This window comes from Anopheles bellator, chromosome 1, assembly GCF_943735745.2.
Source record: "Anopheles bellator chromosome 1, idAnoBellAS_SP24_06.2, whole genome shotgun sequence".
NCBI lineage: Eukaryota > Metazoa > Arthropoda > Insecta > Diptera > Culicidae > Anopheles > Anopheles bellator.
In genome coordinates, this window is record NC_071285.1 from 26,393,421 (window position 1) to 26,410,215 (window position 16,795).

Consider the following 16,795-nt stretch of genomic DNA (forward strand, 5'->3'; position numbering starts at 1 on the left):
GGTAGTAAGCGCGGTACCAGATGCCGACTGCTAATTTCGTGTTCAGCTTGTTAGCGCTTCATTATCAACGAACAGCCTTAATTATTTGAACCTTGCACAAGCTTTGCACATGCGCGTTGTGTCACACCGCTTCTGCGAGCAATCTTGGGCGGCGGCGGCGGCGGTTGACGTTTGAGAGTTAGCCGCCGTAGTAAATTCAACTGCCGATGAGCGTGTGTGCGTGTGTGTTTTATTTTGCAATCGAGCAAAGCGGAGCTTGGCGAGTATTTGCATTATTTTTTTTGTTAACATTTCGTTGATAAGGGCACATTTCGCTGTGTTGACTTAAAATGATAAGGATTGCAATGTGCTATATAGAAACGATCCAGCCGTGGTGTCGCTAGCCTTGATTCGTGGCCAGTTTCAGGCCGTTCTCGGGGGAAACTTGGCTAGGTAAGATTATATTGATTTTGTGTAGACTTTGAAGGACGATGTAATTAGTAATTCTTCGTGATGTTACTTTCGAATTGCGTGATCACGGCGTAATGCTTAGATTTTCGTGGCAAAAATGTCGCAAGATGACGCCAGTCCAGCAGGAAATAGTCATCCCTCAATTGGTCCGGAGCGAATCATCGCCAGCAGTGACGCTGCGCGGAGCACAGAAACTTTTACGCAATCGACATTCGAGGCTAATAACGACATAAACGAAGCAGAGCGAAAGGGTGAGCAATGCCTGAGTAGTGAAGGCCCGGCGGCAGCAACTAGGCGTAAGTGCGTCCGATTTACAACTTCTTCGATCGCCGATGATGCTGCGCTGCGCAAGTTTATCGAAGGTGACGAAATATTAGACCAGAGGAACCCTTTCAAGAATGCTGAGCACACCTTTGGCGAGCTTGACGATGGACAGTGCATTAGCATCGTGCACGATAGAACAAGCATTGACAAACCCGATGCAATGGACAACGACTTTATAACGAAAGATGAAATATTACGGCAATCGAAATATGTAAAGACCTACATTAAGAACCCCGACAAGCAGCTGAACTACGACGAAAGTGTTATCCACAAATTGAACGCCATAAGGGCGACGGGACGTGACGTTCGAGATGTGGTGGTCGTCGCACAAATGCGCCCACCGATACCGGCTCCCCGCACAATCCGTCATGAAACTAGTGACAGAAATAACAACAACGAGGGGGCTATCCGATGGAAAGGCCACAATGACCGTTTAAAAATGCAACGCAATGTTGGTAAGCCCGTTCCGCGCCTGCGACGTGTGTACAGCGATTTGAAAGTTCGTACGGGTTTGGCCGAGGCCGAGAAATCGTTGTACGATTCAAACGAGGTCGTGCTGAACGCACTAAAGTTCGATAGTCGCTTTCGAACGGTGGAGTTTGGTTCACAGGATGACATTGATACGATCGCGGAGAAAACGGACGACGGAGATCCTGAATCCGCCCTGGTGGGCGAAAGCGAGGATGTTGTAGGAGACTGCGTTCCGCCAACGATTCGCCTGCCGGATCGAAAATGCAATGGAAGCGAAAAAGAGCCCATAAAGCACGTCGCGACGGATGACGGCAAAAAATCCTTTTCCAATACGGTTAAGAGTGCTGACTTTAGAAAATATCTGCACAGCAAAGGACTGTCTTTGGTCCCGGCCAAGCAAAAGTCGACGCTCGTGAACGTCGCTGACGAAGCGGGAGCTATTCGTACCGGTGCCTCCACAACGCCGCGTGCATCGACTAAACTTTCAGTACTAACAAAGTTCCTACAGAACAGCTTATTCGCGACAAAATCGGCTAGTGATTCCACCTACCAACCCATGCTACAGCGCTCATCTACGCCAGTGCAACACAGCGGTATACCGTTGCCCGCCCCTCGATCGAGCACAGGTCGGCTCATTAAACGGTCCGCTTCGGTGGACGCAAAACCAAAGCTTAACTTTAGACAGATAAAGTACCTGGATGATGGGAACGTTGGCAACCAGGCTGGGTCACGGCCTGCTTCAGCCGTAGATTTCAATCGCTCTAAACTTCGCTCATCCACTACCGACCGCCAATCAGTCAACCGGCGCCCGATGCGGCACGCAGGTGTTCAGGTGAACTTAGAGGGCGATACGACAGACTCGGCTACAGTAACACAGTCGGAAGCTTTCCAACGTCGCCAGCTAGCTAACGATCTAAAAGTTCCACCAACGTATGTTATTGCCGGTCAGCATGCGAAGTTGCGCCGAGAAAACAGCTCCCGGATGAATGGTGGAACATCGACGCACACGGTGGTTCCTGTGTACTCGGAACCGTTACGGGACGCGTCGATGATAACGAATGTGGAAGGGCGCCGCGGTGATCCGATAAGCTATCACATTTACGAACAAACACCGGACAATCTGCGCCGTGAGATGCTGTACGGAAGAATAGGCTATCTAAACAACAGTCAGCTGAGCGCATGGCACCCACAGGATCGCCGGTCGTTCAGCAGCATGCAGGAAGGGCCAACCTATGGTCGGATTCGTCCTCCCTACGTTTCCTCGCCCCTCTCGACACAATCCACACCAGTCCGCCGCACATCCGACACGCTCAATCGACAACAAATCCTACAAAAGGTGTATGACTTCTATCGCCGCTCAGTACGGGCCAGCACAACTTCCGTCGCAAATGCAGGCATGGTGGCGGTTGATCGTGCACAGCCGAAAAACGGTGCACCGTTATTTCTATTCGAGCGACAGCATCGCGTACAGCGTGCGCAAAGCTTGAACGATGCACGCGTAACGCCGGCCCATCATGGCCCCCTGCTTGCCCCTGCAGCTCATCCGAGACCAAATGCGTCGAAAGACCGTCAACCGAATCAGCACGATAGGAACATCGAAAACATTTACGCCTTCGTGCACAAGAAAATGCACCAGCTCAATGTACACGGTGAACCCCGTAGCATCGCTAGTAGGCCGGTTGCGGGTTCAAGGCCATCTACGGCCACTTTTCCGCGGCGGGTGACGTTTTTTAACAGCCAACAGGCCCTACCTCCACTACCGAGTTCGCATGCAATCGAAGAAGCGGACTACGTCAACATTCGCGGTGCCCCCGATGGTAAGCAATAAGTTTTTGGTGTGGAGTGTTTTTTGCCGTAAATTTTCGAGTTGTGGCAACTTTTTCACGCACATTTAACGGTTGTGCACATTATAATTAACTCTCCTCGCCTGTTGTTCTGGTTGCTACATTGGTAACAGTAATTTTTTTGCTACTTTACAGGCCTACTAACCTACGGCATTGGTTCGCATTAAAAGGAGTTCAGTGTAGCTATTCTGAGGCAAAAGTAAGCTTTCGCTTGTTGTTGTTGTTGTATGTTTCTCGTACGGTACATTATAAATGTTTCATGTTCCTTTGCTCAGCTATCTCGCCAGTTGTTTTCGTTTCCGGAGCTGTGTGTGGACCATGTGAAACTGCTTTATTTTGTTAATTTGAAGCATGCTTTACGCATGAGAAAATTTATTGTTTCTTTTAGTACGTATCATTTTTTATCATTTGTTTTTTATTGTGATCGTTGCTTTTGCACTGCGTTTCTGTGAGTGTTGCTAGATGCGGTAGTGCCACTTCCTGTAACTGAATGCTAGTTCATCCTCTTCTCCGCTACTTTCTGCTCACTGTTTCACAGGCATCCATTATCGAACAACGCAATGCTGAGCGATTTCAAACAGCGTGTGATTTTGGCGCTATATTTCACTAATTGAAACCGATGCGCTAACAGGATCGTGATATAGCCAGCAACCAGTACAGTATTCTAAATCGAGTGGTGAAATCCAGTATATACCGAAAAAAATTGAGTGCTCTTTGATCGCAGCCTACATCGTTCATGATCATTTTGCTAAGCTCTTTACATACACGCAGCGATATACACACCTTTTGATACATGTACCATACGCGATTTTAACCTTTTATTGAACGTTTGATAATAAACATGTGTGACGCATTTGAATATCGGCTTGGAACAGCTTGTTTTAAGACACCGTTTTCGTTTCAATTAACACAGTGTTTTCTAGACAAAATCACGTGTGAGTATCGCCTGTTCGAACCATTGTTACTAACCCGTGTCGTATTGATCTGTAGCGGGTTTGCCATCCGAATAGGTAGGTATAATATCATAATCATTTATTTAGGGTCACTCTCATTCATGCCCTTGCCATGGCCGGACTGGGATCACGAACGCCTTCGTACTGCAAAACTAGACTCAGCTTACTCTCCTCGCCCAAACATGATCAGCCAGAAGCGGTGGTAAGGAGTCTGTAACGGGCGCCCAGAACTCGCACACTATATTTATCATAATGTAATTAATATTAATCAAAAGGATGTCGTAGGGCGGATGAATTCATTATTCAGGCTCGCACATTTGTTTTGAACGTGTCGATCAAAATTTTGGCTTCGAACCACCGCCCGGTCAGCAGGGCGATTCGGGCTGATAGTGATGAGGGAAGATATCCTATCAATGTCGTGGCCGTTTGTAGGTTGGCGTCGGCAAATTGTCGTAGGGCATGCGCAGCACACCCGGTTACCGCCGTCGTACGCCGTAGAATCGTCGTGCATGTGTGCGAAGCACGAACCTTCCCTTATCCTGGCAGAACTAGGGTGGAACTTTTCACAGTCGATAGTCGTCGCGACGAGGAACGCACCGCACTGCTAAGATAGGATAATGGTGTATCATAGGCCAATGGGAAACCTAATACAAGTTTTTGTTGATTAGACAACCAGGCAATCGTTGTGGAAAGTCGTATCGTTTGTCACAAAAATTCCCTCAAACCCAGTGTTGTAACAAACGAATCGTATTCGCAGGATGTGTAGTTCCGTCGAGTACAGTGTTGAGGTGACTTTTGCGGTTGCTCCAGTTAAACAGAACCACAACTTTGACTATTGTGGCCATTAAAACAAGGGACTGCCGTGCCGGAGTGCATCTGCGTTTGGTGGTTAAAACGGCAAATCGTCGTTGAATTGACACCCGCGTATCCTGACCGGTCCCAACGTGCCGCCGTGGTCATATATAAATGTGCATAATATTCTGGTCCTATGAAGCTTAGTTCTCGAGCCAACAGGCCGAACCGGAAATTAAAATTATGCACCCAGGCTGCCAGAGGGTCTTGTGTTCCAATGAAGCAGTTCGCTAGTGGGGGCGCAGAGCACGTTCGCTTCGGAGGGAATCGAAGTACCATTTTGTGTGAAAATTCTGCAACCTTTTCGAGGTGTGTTTTCCGATTTCCGACAGAACGCAAACGAATAGGGAGAGCTGTGAAATGCGTGCAGCACACCCTCTCGTGTAAGTGAGCGGATCGGGTGTGTGAGTGTATTTTTCTCGGTTCGGAACGGTGTTAGCAGCGAGGCGGATAAAGCATTAGGGGCTCCAGTAGCAAAGGAAAAAGCATCCGTATGAGTCAGAGCGGTAGGGTCTTAAACGGAGATATTGGTGAAACACCGTCTAATCCTTTTGTGATTGACTAAAATCCTCCCGGCGCTATACCAACATTGAACACCGCTGAGCGGCATCGAGAAAGATAATATAGATCCAAAAATTGTAGCACCATAAATTAAAGAAAAATGCTGATTCGTTGGAAAAGTAAGGATAAGAGCTCTTCGTCAGCCTCTTCCTCGTCGAGCACGTCGAAGAAGAAAAGGAAAGGACGTGAAAGTGGTACGTACTACATGTTATTTTCTTCCTTTTGGGTTCCTTTTTTATGCGTGGCGGATGCAGGGGGTGTTATGCAGCGCCCGGCGAGAAAAGGATCAGCCTTTTCTCGGTCCAAGCGCTTCCGAGACGGGTGGAGCGAAAAATTAGCTGCATATGTAAGTGCGCCGCCTGAACAGGGTGGGGTTTATAATGTGCGCTACGCAAATGAATCTTCCCGCATGAGCCATTGGCCTTAAACAATCCCCTGTGTTGTGTCTCATCAAAGTGACACGAAACATTGTTTCAGGTTATGGAAAATAGTTCGAAACCTGAACGATGGCAGATGACACGGAAGAAGGTTTTTTCCTTGTGGACTCCTGTTCAACTTTCTATGTGCTTAACAAACGCTCATGACCTGGTACGAGTGTGCCTGAGGTGTCTGTCGGTCCACTACCAGAGAAACCATTTTTGTCACAAGCATCCCACCGAATGGAGGATTTTTTTCAGCTATCTTATTGCCCATTATTAAATGGAAAATGGAAATATGATTTTTCTTATTTTAGTTGACTGGTACCGTGAAGAATTCTTGCTTTCTATTTAAGATTTTGGTAGTAATTATTAGATCACAACAATATTTAATTAATTAAATATTGTCCATTTAGTAGAAACAAATCACCACACTGTTCCGCAGATTCGTATAGCAAAACAAAAAAAAACTCCAAACACTTTGGAACAATTGCAGTTTGACAGCTTTCAGGCTTACTTTCACGAAGCAGATAATGTTTGGTTCAATAAAAAAAGGGATAAAAAAAGCGATTTTTAGTACGCGTTCACTCAATAAGCCTAGGGAGTATATTGAAAATGACGATCGGTTCTTGTTGAAGTTAAAGTGCTCTTAGAATCAATTCCATACCATAATTTGTTCAACCCACATCAGTCGTCCAAGTGGAACGCGGTAAGATTAGTCTCTACAGCCAAGCACTTTACCTTTTACAGCTTCGGATCATACTACCGCCATGGCACGAATAAACCTTTGTTTCAGCTATTTGAAACAGTAGGCGTTTGCTGTCTTTTCGCTTTGGTCCTTAGGCGCAGTAAGCTAAACATACTTTTGAAGCTCACCGCACACAGCACTTTAGTTGGTGTATGCAAATTAAAGTGATCTAACGATGGGTAGTGTCGGTGGTCCTCGACCAGCGACCGGGTTGTGGTAACGTGGGTTGGAGAACGGGTTGATCGTTTTATTGAAACTAATTCTGCACTCCTTCTTTCCCAACCAACCGGCTTATGAAAAAACTAACTCACAGAGGATGACTGGCAGAATGATAAAAGTAATAGGAATCAACCGAATGATCAAGGGGTGGACGATAGGCGGCGATCGGCACGTAGCCGCGAGGACCCCCGTCGGCACACGCTTGGAGGTGATATGCTTCAGTATCAGGCACAAACGCAACCGCCCAACATTCAACGATCGCTCGAATTTGAGGTAAGCGCGACTGGGTAAATGTCCCCACGACCACAATTACTAATTCTGGTGCCGTTTCCGTTTTAGAACGCTCAAATGCGCGTCTATACTCCGACCAATCAAGGTCCACTGTTCGACGATGATCCCGGCATCATGTCGGAAGCGGAAACAGCCAGCACCGGGTTTCGTCGTGGCGGAAAGCAACGGTCATCGCTTCCGGTGGTGCGAACGCCTTCCAAGACACTCGAACGGCCACTGGGGCTGGTCTTTTTGCAGTACCGTTCGGAGACGAAGCGAGCCTTGCTGCCAAACGAAATCACTTCCATCGACACCGTGCGGGCGCTGTTTGTGCGTTCTTTTCCAAGGCAACTGACGATGCAGTACCTCGAGGGTCCGAACGTGAAGATCTACATCCATGATTCTAGCAAAGATATGTTCTATGAGCTGGAGGACGTGAGGTAAAATGCAACATTCCGTGGGCGGCAGCAAAGGTTACAGATACCGTTCTTTTGCAGATCACACCTTCGCGAGATCAGGGATCGATCGGTGTTGCGGTTGTTTGAGTCGAACGAGGTGAGCGCTCCGCAGATGTTGCCGGGGGGACAGAACATTCCACAACCACTGCAGCCGGCGGCTATTCCGAACCAATGGGATCAGGAACAGGTATGTCCGTGAGCGTTGCAGTGGCGATGTTCAGTCGTTAAAGTATTCTGTATCCATCCCTTTCAGAGCTATTTCAGCGAACCTGAGTTTGACTCGGAATACCAGCATCAGCACATCCACAAGAGCAAGGTACGTTTGTACACGTGGTTTAAAGTAACCGTTTTCCGTCTTTTTTTTATTAACATCAATTGTCGACTTTTGTCTTCCTTTCTGAGTACACATAAACTCTCTACACCTGTCTACACACACACGGGGGGCTATGGCTTTCGTAAATAATCTAATAAGGTTGAGGTATTTAAATAAGTGTGCGCTGGTCTAGAACGGGAAAAGAGGCATTCGCTGGACCTTGAGCACTAGAAATGACCGCAGTGAGAGGACGCCTTGGCTTGCAGAGCCCCTGCGGGCTCCGTCGTCGCATCCTTCCAAGCAAACACCAGCGCCTTCGCGAAAGGTTCCGGGGCACACTTGGAGCAGATGTTCAACACCGCTCGTACCTCTTCCTCGGCCGGTTCCTTATCGTGCTCGCGAATCTCATCCTCGATGTCGGTTTCGCGGCCCAGCTTGTTTTTGAACTCGGGCAACCCAAACTCGGCCAACCCGTCGAAGATGTATTCGGAGCCCTCGACCAGTGAGCCGTCCTGCAGCTGCACAAGGTCACGTTTGGTTTTCGCTTCCTTCGCCACGGACGCTGGCCTCGTTTGCCGCTTGAAGATCTTGCGCGCTACCAGATCGGTGGGAAGCTGGACGATCGAGTAAGCTCCACCGTTCGTAGCGTGTGGCGTAGCTGACAGCGAGTCGCCGCTGCTGTCTGGGAACGTGAAGGGAGCGTTACTCTTCACCGATGCTGGCAACGATGAAGGGCCCGGCTGCGGGAACTGACTGAGCAGATTGGTCGTTGCCAGTTGCTCCTGTAGAAACCGGACACCGGTACTGAACTGGCCGTTGATAAAGTTGGTCGTAACGGTGGCACCGGGCCCGACCGATGGGCTAAACCCTCCGACCAGCTGCGAAGGAAGACCCTTGATAGGAATGCCTAGACTGCCGCTGTTTTGCTGGCCGTTCGCAAGGTTAATCTTGACGCGCGTCGGAATTTGTCCGTTCGCCAGTTGGGGGTTCGTAGGTTGTGGCGCTACCTGTGGCGAGCGGGCAAGGGATCATTAGCGGAGAACGTTTAATCAGTAGCCTCGGAGCGATGACGCGAGTTGGTCGCGACAAAACTGGTCACCACAACTTACCGTCATGAGCGGGCGGGCCGTGGTGGACGTAACCTCCCCTCCGTTGTGGTCGAAATGATGCACGTGGTGATGCTTATGGTCGCGATGAGCCTTGCCGGCACTGAGCGCTATCTTGTACATCTGCACGGCCGTCAGCTCGAAGTGCAGCCCGACGTCGGTCGGCCCGGTAATGGAAGGGCCGCCCGAGAACAGTGCTCCGTAAGGCTTGATTTCATAATTAACCAACTGCCAATGCGTCAGCGTGTTCGTCGGTAGTCCCCCCAATCAGTTGACGGTCGCGCGGATAAAAGAGAGCGAAAGATTACTTTTCCAGAAACCTTCACGAGCCGCCGTGCGCCGCCGTGTATCGTTCGGTTGCCCGGTGAATGTATCTCAAGGTTGGGCGCTGAACCACTTGCCGACTTACCCGGTTGTGGAATCCGCGTCCTACACGCTCCGATTTGATCCAAAGCTGCCACTCGCCCGTTTTTCCATTCCACGAGGCACACGCATGGTGCCACTTTCGCATTTTGAAAGGATAGTTCAACCTGTTACATTCGATAATTCGGAGTCCGATGTGATTTTGTTATTGTTGTTTAAAGGTTACGTAAGCTTGCATTGTGCGGCTGTGTAGTTGGGTTAAATCTTTCTTCGACTCACCTAAACAGAGACTGGCCGTGAACGGCAAGGCTGATGTAGCTCATTCCCATGCTGTTCGATATCCAGAGCTGTATTTCGCGCGGTTCTTCGTCGACTGCCCATACCGGTTCCGACCGGACCGGGAAAAAAGAGGCAAGCAACGAGAAATAGTTGAGACGTAACCCAGGTTTGTGTTGGGGTATATTTTCTTTTTATTGTGTTCTCTTGGCACGGTCGCGAAGAGAGGGATAGTAACGCTGTGCCCGATAGTAGTGCCCGACTAATCCGGAGCTAGTTTATTAGTTAAATTACAATCATAGCCACGACGTCACGCTGAGCAGAACTTTGCAACCGGCAGCATAGTTTGCAAATTAAAGTGTTGGCTTTCCCCAACTACTTACCAGAGTATGTCAGGAGCGTATGGTCGCCCGTGTGGTTAATGAAGCGCATCCACGTGCAGAGCGTAAATTGAGACAGAGCAGGCAGTTGGTTGCCATACTTCACCATACCATCGTGGTCAAATGCGTACTTATTAAAGCTGCATGCATCCTACGGTGGTGGAACAGGTCATAAAATGCTTATTAATAAGGGGTTATCAAACACTTGTTACAACACTGAGTTACAATAGTTTCCCAAACCAGGAAATCCTCTTACAGAAAAGTGGTAGAATGAATTTACATTATACCAGGGTAAATAGAAAAAAAACGTTGTTCAATAATACGATCTTTTAAACCATACGGACGGCCAGATTTTGTTGTTTGGTCTGCGACTTGTAACGATTCCTGGTATCGTGGTTTTAGTTTTTCAATGATTTTTTTTTAATTTGAGATTTTATGGAAACGTCGTTCTTTCAACTCTGAAAGCAGTTGTTTCGTTTCAATTATCTGATCAAAAGTTTTGCAACAGTTTGGTCCAGTTTGCTCCATTCGAATCTTCGGAATTCTTGTTTGCTTTTATTTATTTTGCTCATCAAACGCAAATTTGATTCTATCTTCTTTTTACATCGGAGAAGTTGCAGGAATATCAATTTTGTAGTTTTGAAATTATTGGGCTGGCACTTCACAAGTTTCACGCTAAAAACCCTCATTTTTCCAAAGAAAATTTCTGCAACGACGAGGCACATTTTTCACTTGGTGGCTATAAGCAAAACTGCCTCATTTGGGGAACTCAAAACTCTCAAACGATTAAAGGACAAATTTATTTTGGTCTGCAATTGAAGATATGATTTTCTTCGATCTATTGTGCGAAATTGTGTATAATTTCGCGTTTTGATTATATCAATTGGCGACCGGATCGTGCGATTTGCCACCTTTGGACTTGTCTTGTGAGGCTATCGTGTTTATGCTGACAAGCCTGCAACTTTGAAGCATTTGCAAGATAACATTCGCCAAGATGTGGCCATGATAACAGCCGAAAAAAGTAATTGAAAATTATCTTATTAGAATCGACTATTGCCATAGGCCCGGTGTGACCATCTGAACGATATTGTGCTTCACGCATAATGGCAAAGTACAAATTTTATGATAAATCACTTTATTAAAATCTTAATTTTTCATGTAATTCATGTGAAAGTTTCTTTTTGTAACTACGAAATGGATAACCCTTTATTTTGTTCCCTTTCTCATACTTTTCGACGACGATGCGACTCTCATGCATTGACGATTTCAAATTCTAATTGATTTGATGGAAATTTTCTGAGAGCTTGCGATCTTGCCCTGCTTTTTGCACTCAACTGGTCGCAAAATTACTTCTTCCACCGATCCTCATCTATGACTGCTTCTACTATCGCCAGCACGACTCGCCTGCCAGGCACAATCTCGATTTGATCAGCATGAGCACGGATGAGGTAATCATAGATCATTTGTCTGCAATGATCATTTAATCATGAAATATCCACAACAGATATTGTATAGAGTAGATCATATGGCGGTTTGACCAGGTGACCAAGGAGTGTACGGGAACTTTAGACTATGGTGTTGTATTCTGTTGTCAATCTGACGAATGTGACAGCCGGTATCAAATTCCTGACTGCAAGATTGAAAGTAGAAATCGTTTCCATCCTGTGCACGATCAACCGATTCAAGAAACCTTTTTTATTGTATAACCTTGTTTGGAACGCCCACAAGGTACACAATTAATCAAAAATTGTCAAGTACAAACACTACCTGGTTTGTAGAAACAGGTTATTGAATGTTTCCCAACTGGTTAAACGGCACGATCTGTCTCTGCCGCGCGCAGACTAGTTCCAATGTTAGAATTCTGCGTACTGCGTACAAAAGGTGATCAGGTTAAGGTCGCCGGTTGCTTAGCCGAACGGCGCCTTGACAGACTCACTAAACCAACCATTCAGCACTCCAAGTCTAGATTGCTACGCCCGAAGCTTGCCCCGCTTTATGATGCAAAAGTTCTCAATTATAATGGCTCTATTAGATGGTGGTGACGTCGGCTACTCGTGCCTACCAAAGGATACGAAAACAATAGATGCTTAGTATAAACAAAAGCATTAACCAATGTGATTAACAACGTGTTATAAAATCTTAGAAGTAGCCACATCGTAAAGGGTTGTAAAAGAGCAACCTGAAGACCTCACTCAGTGTAGTGCAGGCGTCGAGGGATTATCGGTGTGATCCCGCCGCCGGGTCGATCCCTGACCGCCATCTAGCGACCATTTGTCGTTGCCATTACTCGGCACTGTGTGAATATGCTGAAGGTAAAACAAAAAAAGGGTCTCCAAAATGTGGTAAAAGCACCAGCAACATGGGGCTCTGGCAAGCAAGGCGCGGCATCGCTTGCACCGGTGATTTTCTAGCTGTCGGTGATGTCGTAGGCTTATGCCCGCGTCGAGTGCTGTAAGTGACTTCTTGCGACACTCTCAGTGTACGCACCGCATGGCAGCGCGAACCAACCGACGAGGACGACGGCGACGACTGCAACGCATTGCAAAATGATCGCCCTGCATATGCAACGTCGAGCGGTGTGTCCATGCGGCCCACATTACATCATAAATTTTGTGCAGATTTGCTGCAACCCACGGCACCCAATGTCCGGTGGCTCGTCTAGGATTAATCTCTTGGAAAGCGGTGTCTTCGGCTTTGTGTCTTGTGCGCGCACCACCAGGAACCTGAATCGATCGGGCGTGATCGCTAATTGCGCTTGCGCTTTCAAACGCCTCGATATGGCACAGGAAATTATGAACACGATTTGCATTGCGTGGTAAGCGTCGCTAGGCGATCGGCAGAAGGCCGATAGTCCGCACCTACTAGTCTGGATGTCGCTGGGTACTTACGTCACCGCTGGCGGTGTCTCGGAACGAGGAGAAGAAATCACCGGTCAAAATGCGCTCTTCCGAAGTATCCGTTTCTGGCAGCAATTTCGGGGTACTACCAACTGCCGAGGTTTCCAGGCCGGGGAAAAGATTCCCATGGTACGTGGTGACCGTTTTCTGAGGACTGGCGGCTGCCAGAGTCAGACTGCCCAGCAACACCAGCGGCAGTAGTCGAACCATTGTCACTCACGTACGTAACGCGATCACTCTGTAGCACTTTGTACCACTCTGTACACGATCACTCCTAGCTGGCTGGCGGAAGTCTTCTGTTCCACGAAAGGCGGCTCAAACTTTACGATCGATGACGTACGATCATAGTCGTTACTTAGTGTGCACCCCAGTACTGGATATCGGATCCTCGCGATACCGGGTCCGAACGGCTACTGACGCCGCCGAGCAGTAAGTTCGCCGCTCGATGCCTACGCGCGACGCGACGCCTGTGGCCCACAAGGAAAAAGGTTGTAACTCTGGCGGCTGGCGGCAGGGGCCTAGCCGCCTGCCGAACACGAGCCTACCACACGGGAGATGGAAACAAGGTGGACGACAACAGCAACAAAAAAACTATAAACGATTCGTAAGACCTTTTGTTTGTGTGTGGGGGAGTCTTTTTGTGGTAATATTGTTTCTCGGCCTGGCGGTGTGGCTCTCGGCGCTTGGCGGTAGTGACGGATGCGGGTTGGGACCGATGTAATCTCCGGTGGGACGGAAGATGGGACGAAGATTCGGGTGTACGCGGGAGGCGATGAATTAATGGCACTTCAACGGCCGGCGCTCCTCACGCTTCTGTGCGGCCTCCGTGGCGTGGTTGTTGCTAAAATTTGCGCGGCTTCAAGGAAAGTGTGTGCGGGAAAACGTGGAACCAATTTGGCATTAGATTATCAATTAAGGCGCTTTAAGATGCCGCTCAGTGTGAACGAAAATGAACAGACCATTACGGTTAGAGACGAAACAATGAGCCAAAGGTCAACATTGTTCGATGTACTAATACCTAATACGAGTGTTTAAGTTCATTATTTAGATTTTCGATATGATCTTGATCGATAAAAGACAAGCAAATGACAACCAAGGAATAAGATATTACTTTCAACAATACTGTGGATCGACCTTCGGAGTATGAGTTCCGTCTTTTGGTTAATTTGTTGGCTGTCGAGCTCGAATCGGCTTTCGTTCATTGTTTTCCCTGTGTTTTCCGCTATCTATTTTGCTTCGCGCCATTTTCTGTGGTGTACCGACCACGCGGAGGCCACGTCGATTGCGATTTTCCGTTACGCAACCGTTTGGTTTCAATTCAAACATCTGTGGTGCACGCCGAAAACTTAGCACGCAATGCACACAGCTCCGATCGGATCAAATCGTCACTTTCTATCGCTCCAATCCCGCCGCCACCCGACCGACCGTCGCCGTCACCATCACGACGTTTGGGCCCCTTGTGCCAGCTGTGCATTAGGTTGGCAAATTTCACCTACTGCCGCGGCCGCGGTTCGGGCAATTACACTATGTACCGGGCGCGATTGTATGCTGTGGCGCCGCTGTAAATGTTATATATCAGATGCCACGGCCCAGGCACAAGTAGGGAAAAGTAAAAGTGTGTGGTCACTACAAGATGTACACCTCATCACGGTGTACTAGCTAATTAGGCCACCATCAACCTGTACTGATGATGTTGACAGATGATAAATCAATCAAACGAAACGCTAGTGATCAGACTGCAAAGCTGTAGAATCTGCCCACGAGTAGTTGGCAATCTTGTTGAGCTTGATGGCAACATTGATCATTTTTTTGAGATTCCCAGGCCCAATGGTGACGGAAACGGACGGACGGCCATATAAGATTGTGAGCCACTCCACCTCAAGATGAGGGTCGTCGTATGACGTCATAGAAAACCTATGCGGCACGTTACTTCGGGCTGAACATAACACGATTGCCGGCGGTGCCCCACCAGCGCATCGGAAATGCTTGATGTAATCGCTGCTCCGAATTAAAAACGAGACTTCAATCGACCGAAACGCCGTGACGTGTGCACCGTGCTGTTCACAGCCAGGCGGAGAAAGATTGAGGCAGATTGATCGTAAACTTGTCACGTCACACACCGCCCGAAGCCGAGCGTTCCCGTGCACTTTTCCTTATCCACTACGGGCCCCGTTTTTGGCGCACCTTTTATGTTACGTTTCAGCCTTGAAAAAAAACCTTCGTTCCGAGGTGGAACACCTTGGCATCGGCGGAGCGAGGATGCGAAACACTTTCGCGGGGAATGGCATTGGGTTCAGGGATGGCTCGTAATACAGGGAAAAGGCTTCTTACCTTCGATTGGAAACGAATTACTCGAAAAATTGAGTTCTATTTAGTATCAAAATTCGTCCTTGGATCATCCCTTTAACGCTTCCACCGATTTGTCGGTTCCTATACGAAAGGTGTCTTATGTTGATGATAATGTCTCTCCGTGTCCGTTGTAACAGATAAAATCATAACAATAACATGATTTTGAGGGCAACGAGTCACGAGTTTAGTCGTAACCGTCGTGCACCAGTTAAAAGTGCTCGTTGTTGCCATCTCTCGTAATCGTCCATTTATCGTCCACTTTATTGCTGGATTGCGACTGCCACGGTAAGTGAGCTTTTAGTGTTCAACCTTCAGGCGGAGAAAAGTTGGTGCACCTTGAACTCCTCGAGCGGTCTGCTTCGGGATCTAGCACTTATTTTCCATTTACAATGTTTGGCGAAAAGGGTGGTCAAAATGAAGAGTCAAATCGCGTGTAGCGAGGCTCTACAAGCGCTAAGCTCTTTGAGGCGATAATGGAAACTGATGGAAACAATTAATGCTGATCCATTTTAACGCGAGCCCGTCACGGCGTTAGCCCACATATAGTCACCAGCGAAGCACAGAGTGGGACTAGGGCAACGATATTTCTATGGGCGTAACATTTCATAAGCGAGACTATAAGACCCTAATGCTGGAACCTTAATTCATCACCTTTTGTGTTTGCTATTACATAAACTGTGTTTTTTAATTACACACGTTTGTTGGAATTTCCAAAACCACCATTCCGGCACCGTTATTGTTAATTATTGACGTTTTCATATGAAACGATTTCGACTTATACGACTGAATTTTTCGTGAAATTTGGCGTGCGACTGGTGAAATTTAAAAGTAATTCCTGAGCTACAACCAAACGAGCTGGGCAATAATTTTACACTCCGCCTCTGACTCTGCTCTGAAAAAAATTTAATAGGCGACAGATTTGAAAGTTATATAAATAGAACCAAAAACGCAAAACATACACAAACAATCGCAAAACTTAACAACAACTGTTTCCAGTAAACGGGAGCAACTAAATGTAACTTCTTTTCGAATGCTTCTTGTTTTTAGCAGCCAACCAAAACTCCCTACTACGTGGGTACAACCCAAACCCTGCCGAGAGGCATGTATTCCGACAGGAACAAAGGTGCGATAGGTAAGAACGAATTGAAGCGCCCAATATGTCCGGGATACATACGGATTATTGTAATTCGCTTCCTTGCTAAAATCACTCCCCAGGTGTAGTATCAAAACCGATCAGGTCATATGGGTCGCGCAGCAATATGGCGGCACCAATGCCGTACACTACCGAGCAGTTGTACAACATTCCAGGTGTGTATTGAAACTGTTGTGCATATTACATTGTACTCATCGTACCGTCATTTGGTAAAAATAAACTACTGTTCTGTTCTGCTTACAGACGGTTACATGAGTTCTCCTGAGCGCAGTGGTGCTTCAAGAGGGGCCTACGAGGAGCCCTACTATAGCCAATATGGAACCCGATCAGCGGCTGTGGCGCCAATTATTGACGAAGAACAGGGGTACTGTCTCACTGCTGAACCGACGTCG

The 16,795-nt window shown here is 47.6% G+C and overlaps 2 protein-coding genes across 2 annotated transcripts in view; one reads left to right on the forward strand and one right to left on the reverse strand.

The window, feature by feature from the left end:
* Positions 1 to 272: 272 nt before the first annotated feature.
* The window catches only part of LOC131205502 (coiled-coil domain-containing protein AGAP005037), a 32,119-nt gene continuing 15,596 nt past the window's right edge, over positions 273 to 16,795 (forward strand). Inside the window, exons 1-9 of the mRNA XM_058197622.1 lie at positions 273 to 432; positions 533 to 3,062; positions 6,933 to 7,111; positions 7,178 to 7,548; positions 7,606 to 7,753; positions 7,820 to 7,882; positions 16,298 to 16,382; positions 16,466 to 16,558; positions 16,647 to 16,767. Coding sequence (XP_058053605.1) covers positions 548 to 3,062; positions 6,933 to 7,111; positions 7,178 to 7,548; positions 7,606 to 7,753; positions 7,820 to 7,882; positions 16,298 to 16,382; positions 16,466 to 16,558; positions 16,647 to 16,767 — 3,575 coding nt within the window. The 5' untranslated portion in view covers positions 273 to 432; positions 533 to 547. The remainder of the gene's footprint in view (positions 433 to 532; positions 3,063 to 6,932; positions 7,112 to 7,177; positions 7,549 to 7,605; positions 7,754 to 7,819; positions 7,883 to 16,297; positions 16,383 to 16,465; positions 16,559 to 16,646; positions 16,768 to 16,795) is intronic.
* Positions 7,941 to 13,246, reverse strand: LOC131205503 (uncharacterized). Its single transcript, XM_058197623.1, has 6 exons — positions 12,893 to 13,246; positions 10,008 to 10,155; positions 9,628 to 9,721; positions 9,395 to 9,515; positions 8,989 to 9,213; positions 7,941 to 8,886 (listed from the first exon to the last, which is right to left on the reverse strand). Exons 1-6 carry the CDS (start codon positions 13,109 to 13,111, stop codon positions 8,107 to 8,109), a joined length of 1,587 nt encoding a protein of 528 aa, XP_058053606.1. The 5' UTR covers positions 13,112 to 13,246; the 3' UTR covers positions 7,941 to 8,106.

Excerpts from the sequence above, each read along its gene's own strand:
- LOC131205503 (XM_058197623.1), bottom strand. The coding sequence starts at position 13,111 with ATGGTTCGACTACTGCCGCTGGTGTTGCTGGGCAGTCTGACTCTGGCA. Across the intron at positions 9,516-9,627 it reads CACGGCCAGTCTCTGTTTAG|GTTGAACTATCCTTTCAAAA; the intron begins GTGAGTCGAAGA and ends CGAATGTAACAG. Across the intron at positions 8,887-8,988 it reads CGGCCCGCCCGCTCATGACG|GTAGCGCCACAACCTACGAA; the intron begins GTAAGTTGTGGT and ends CGCTCGCCACAG.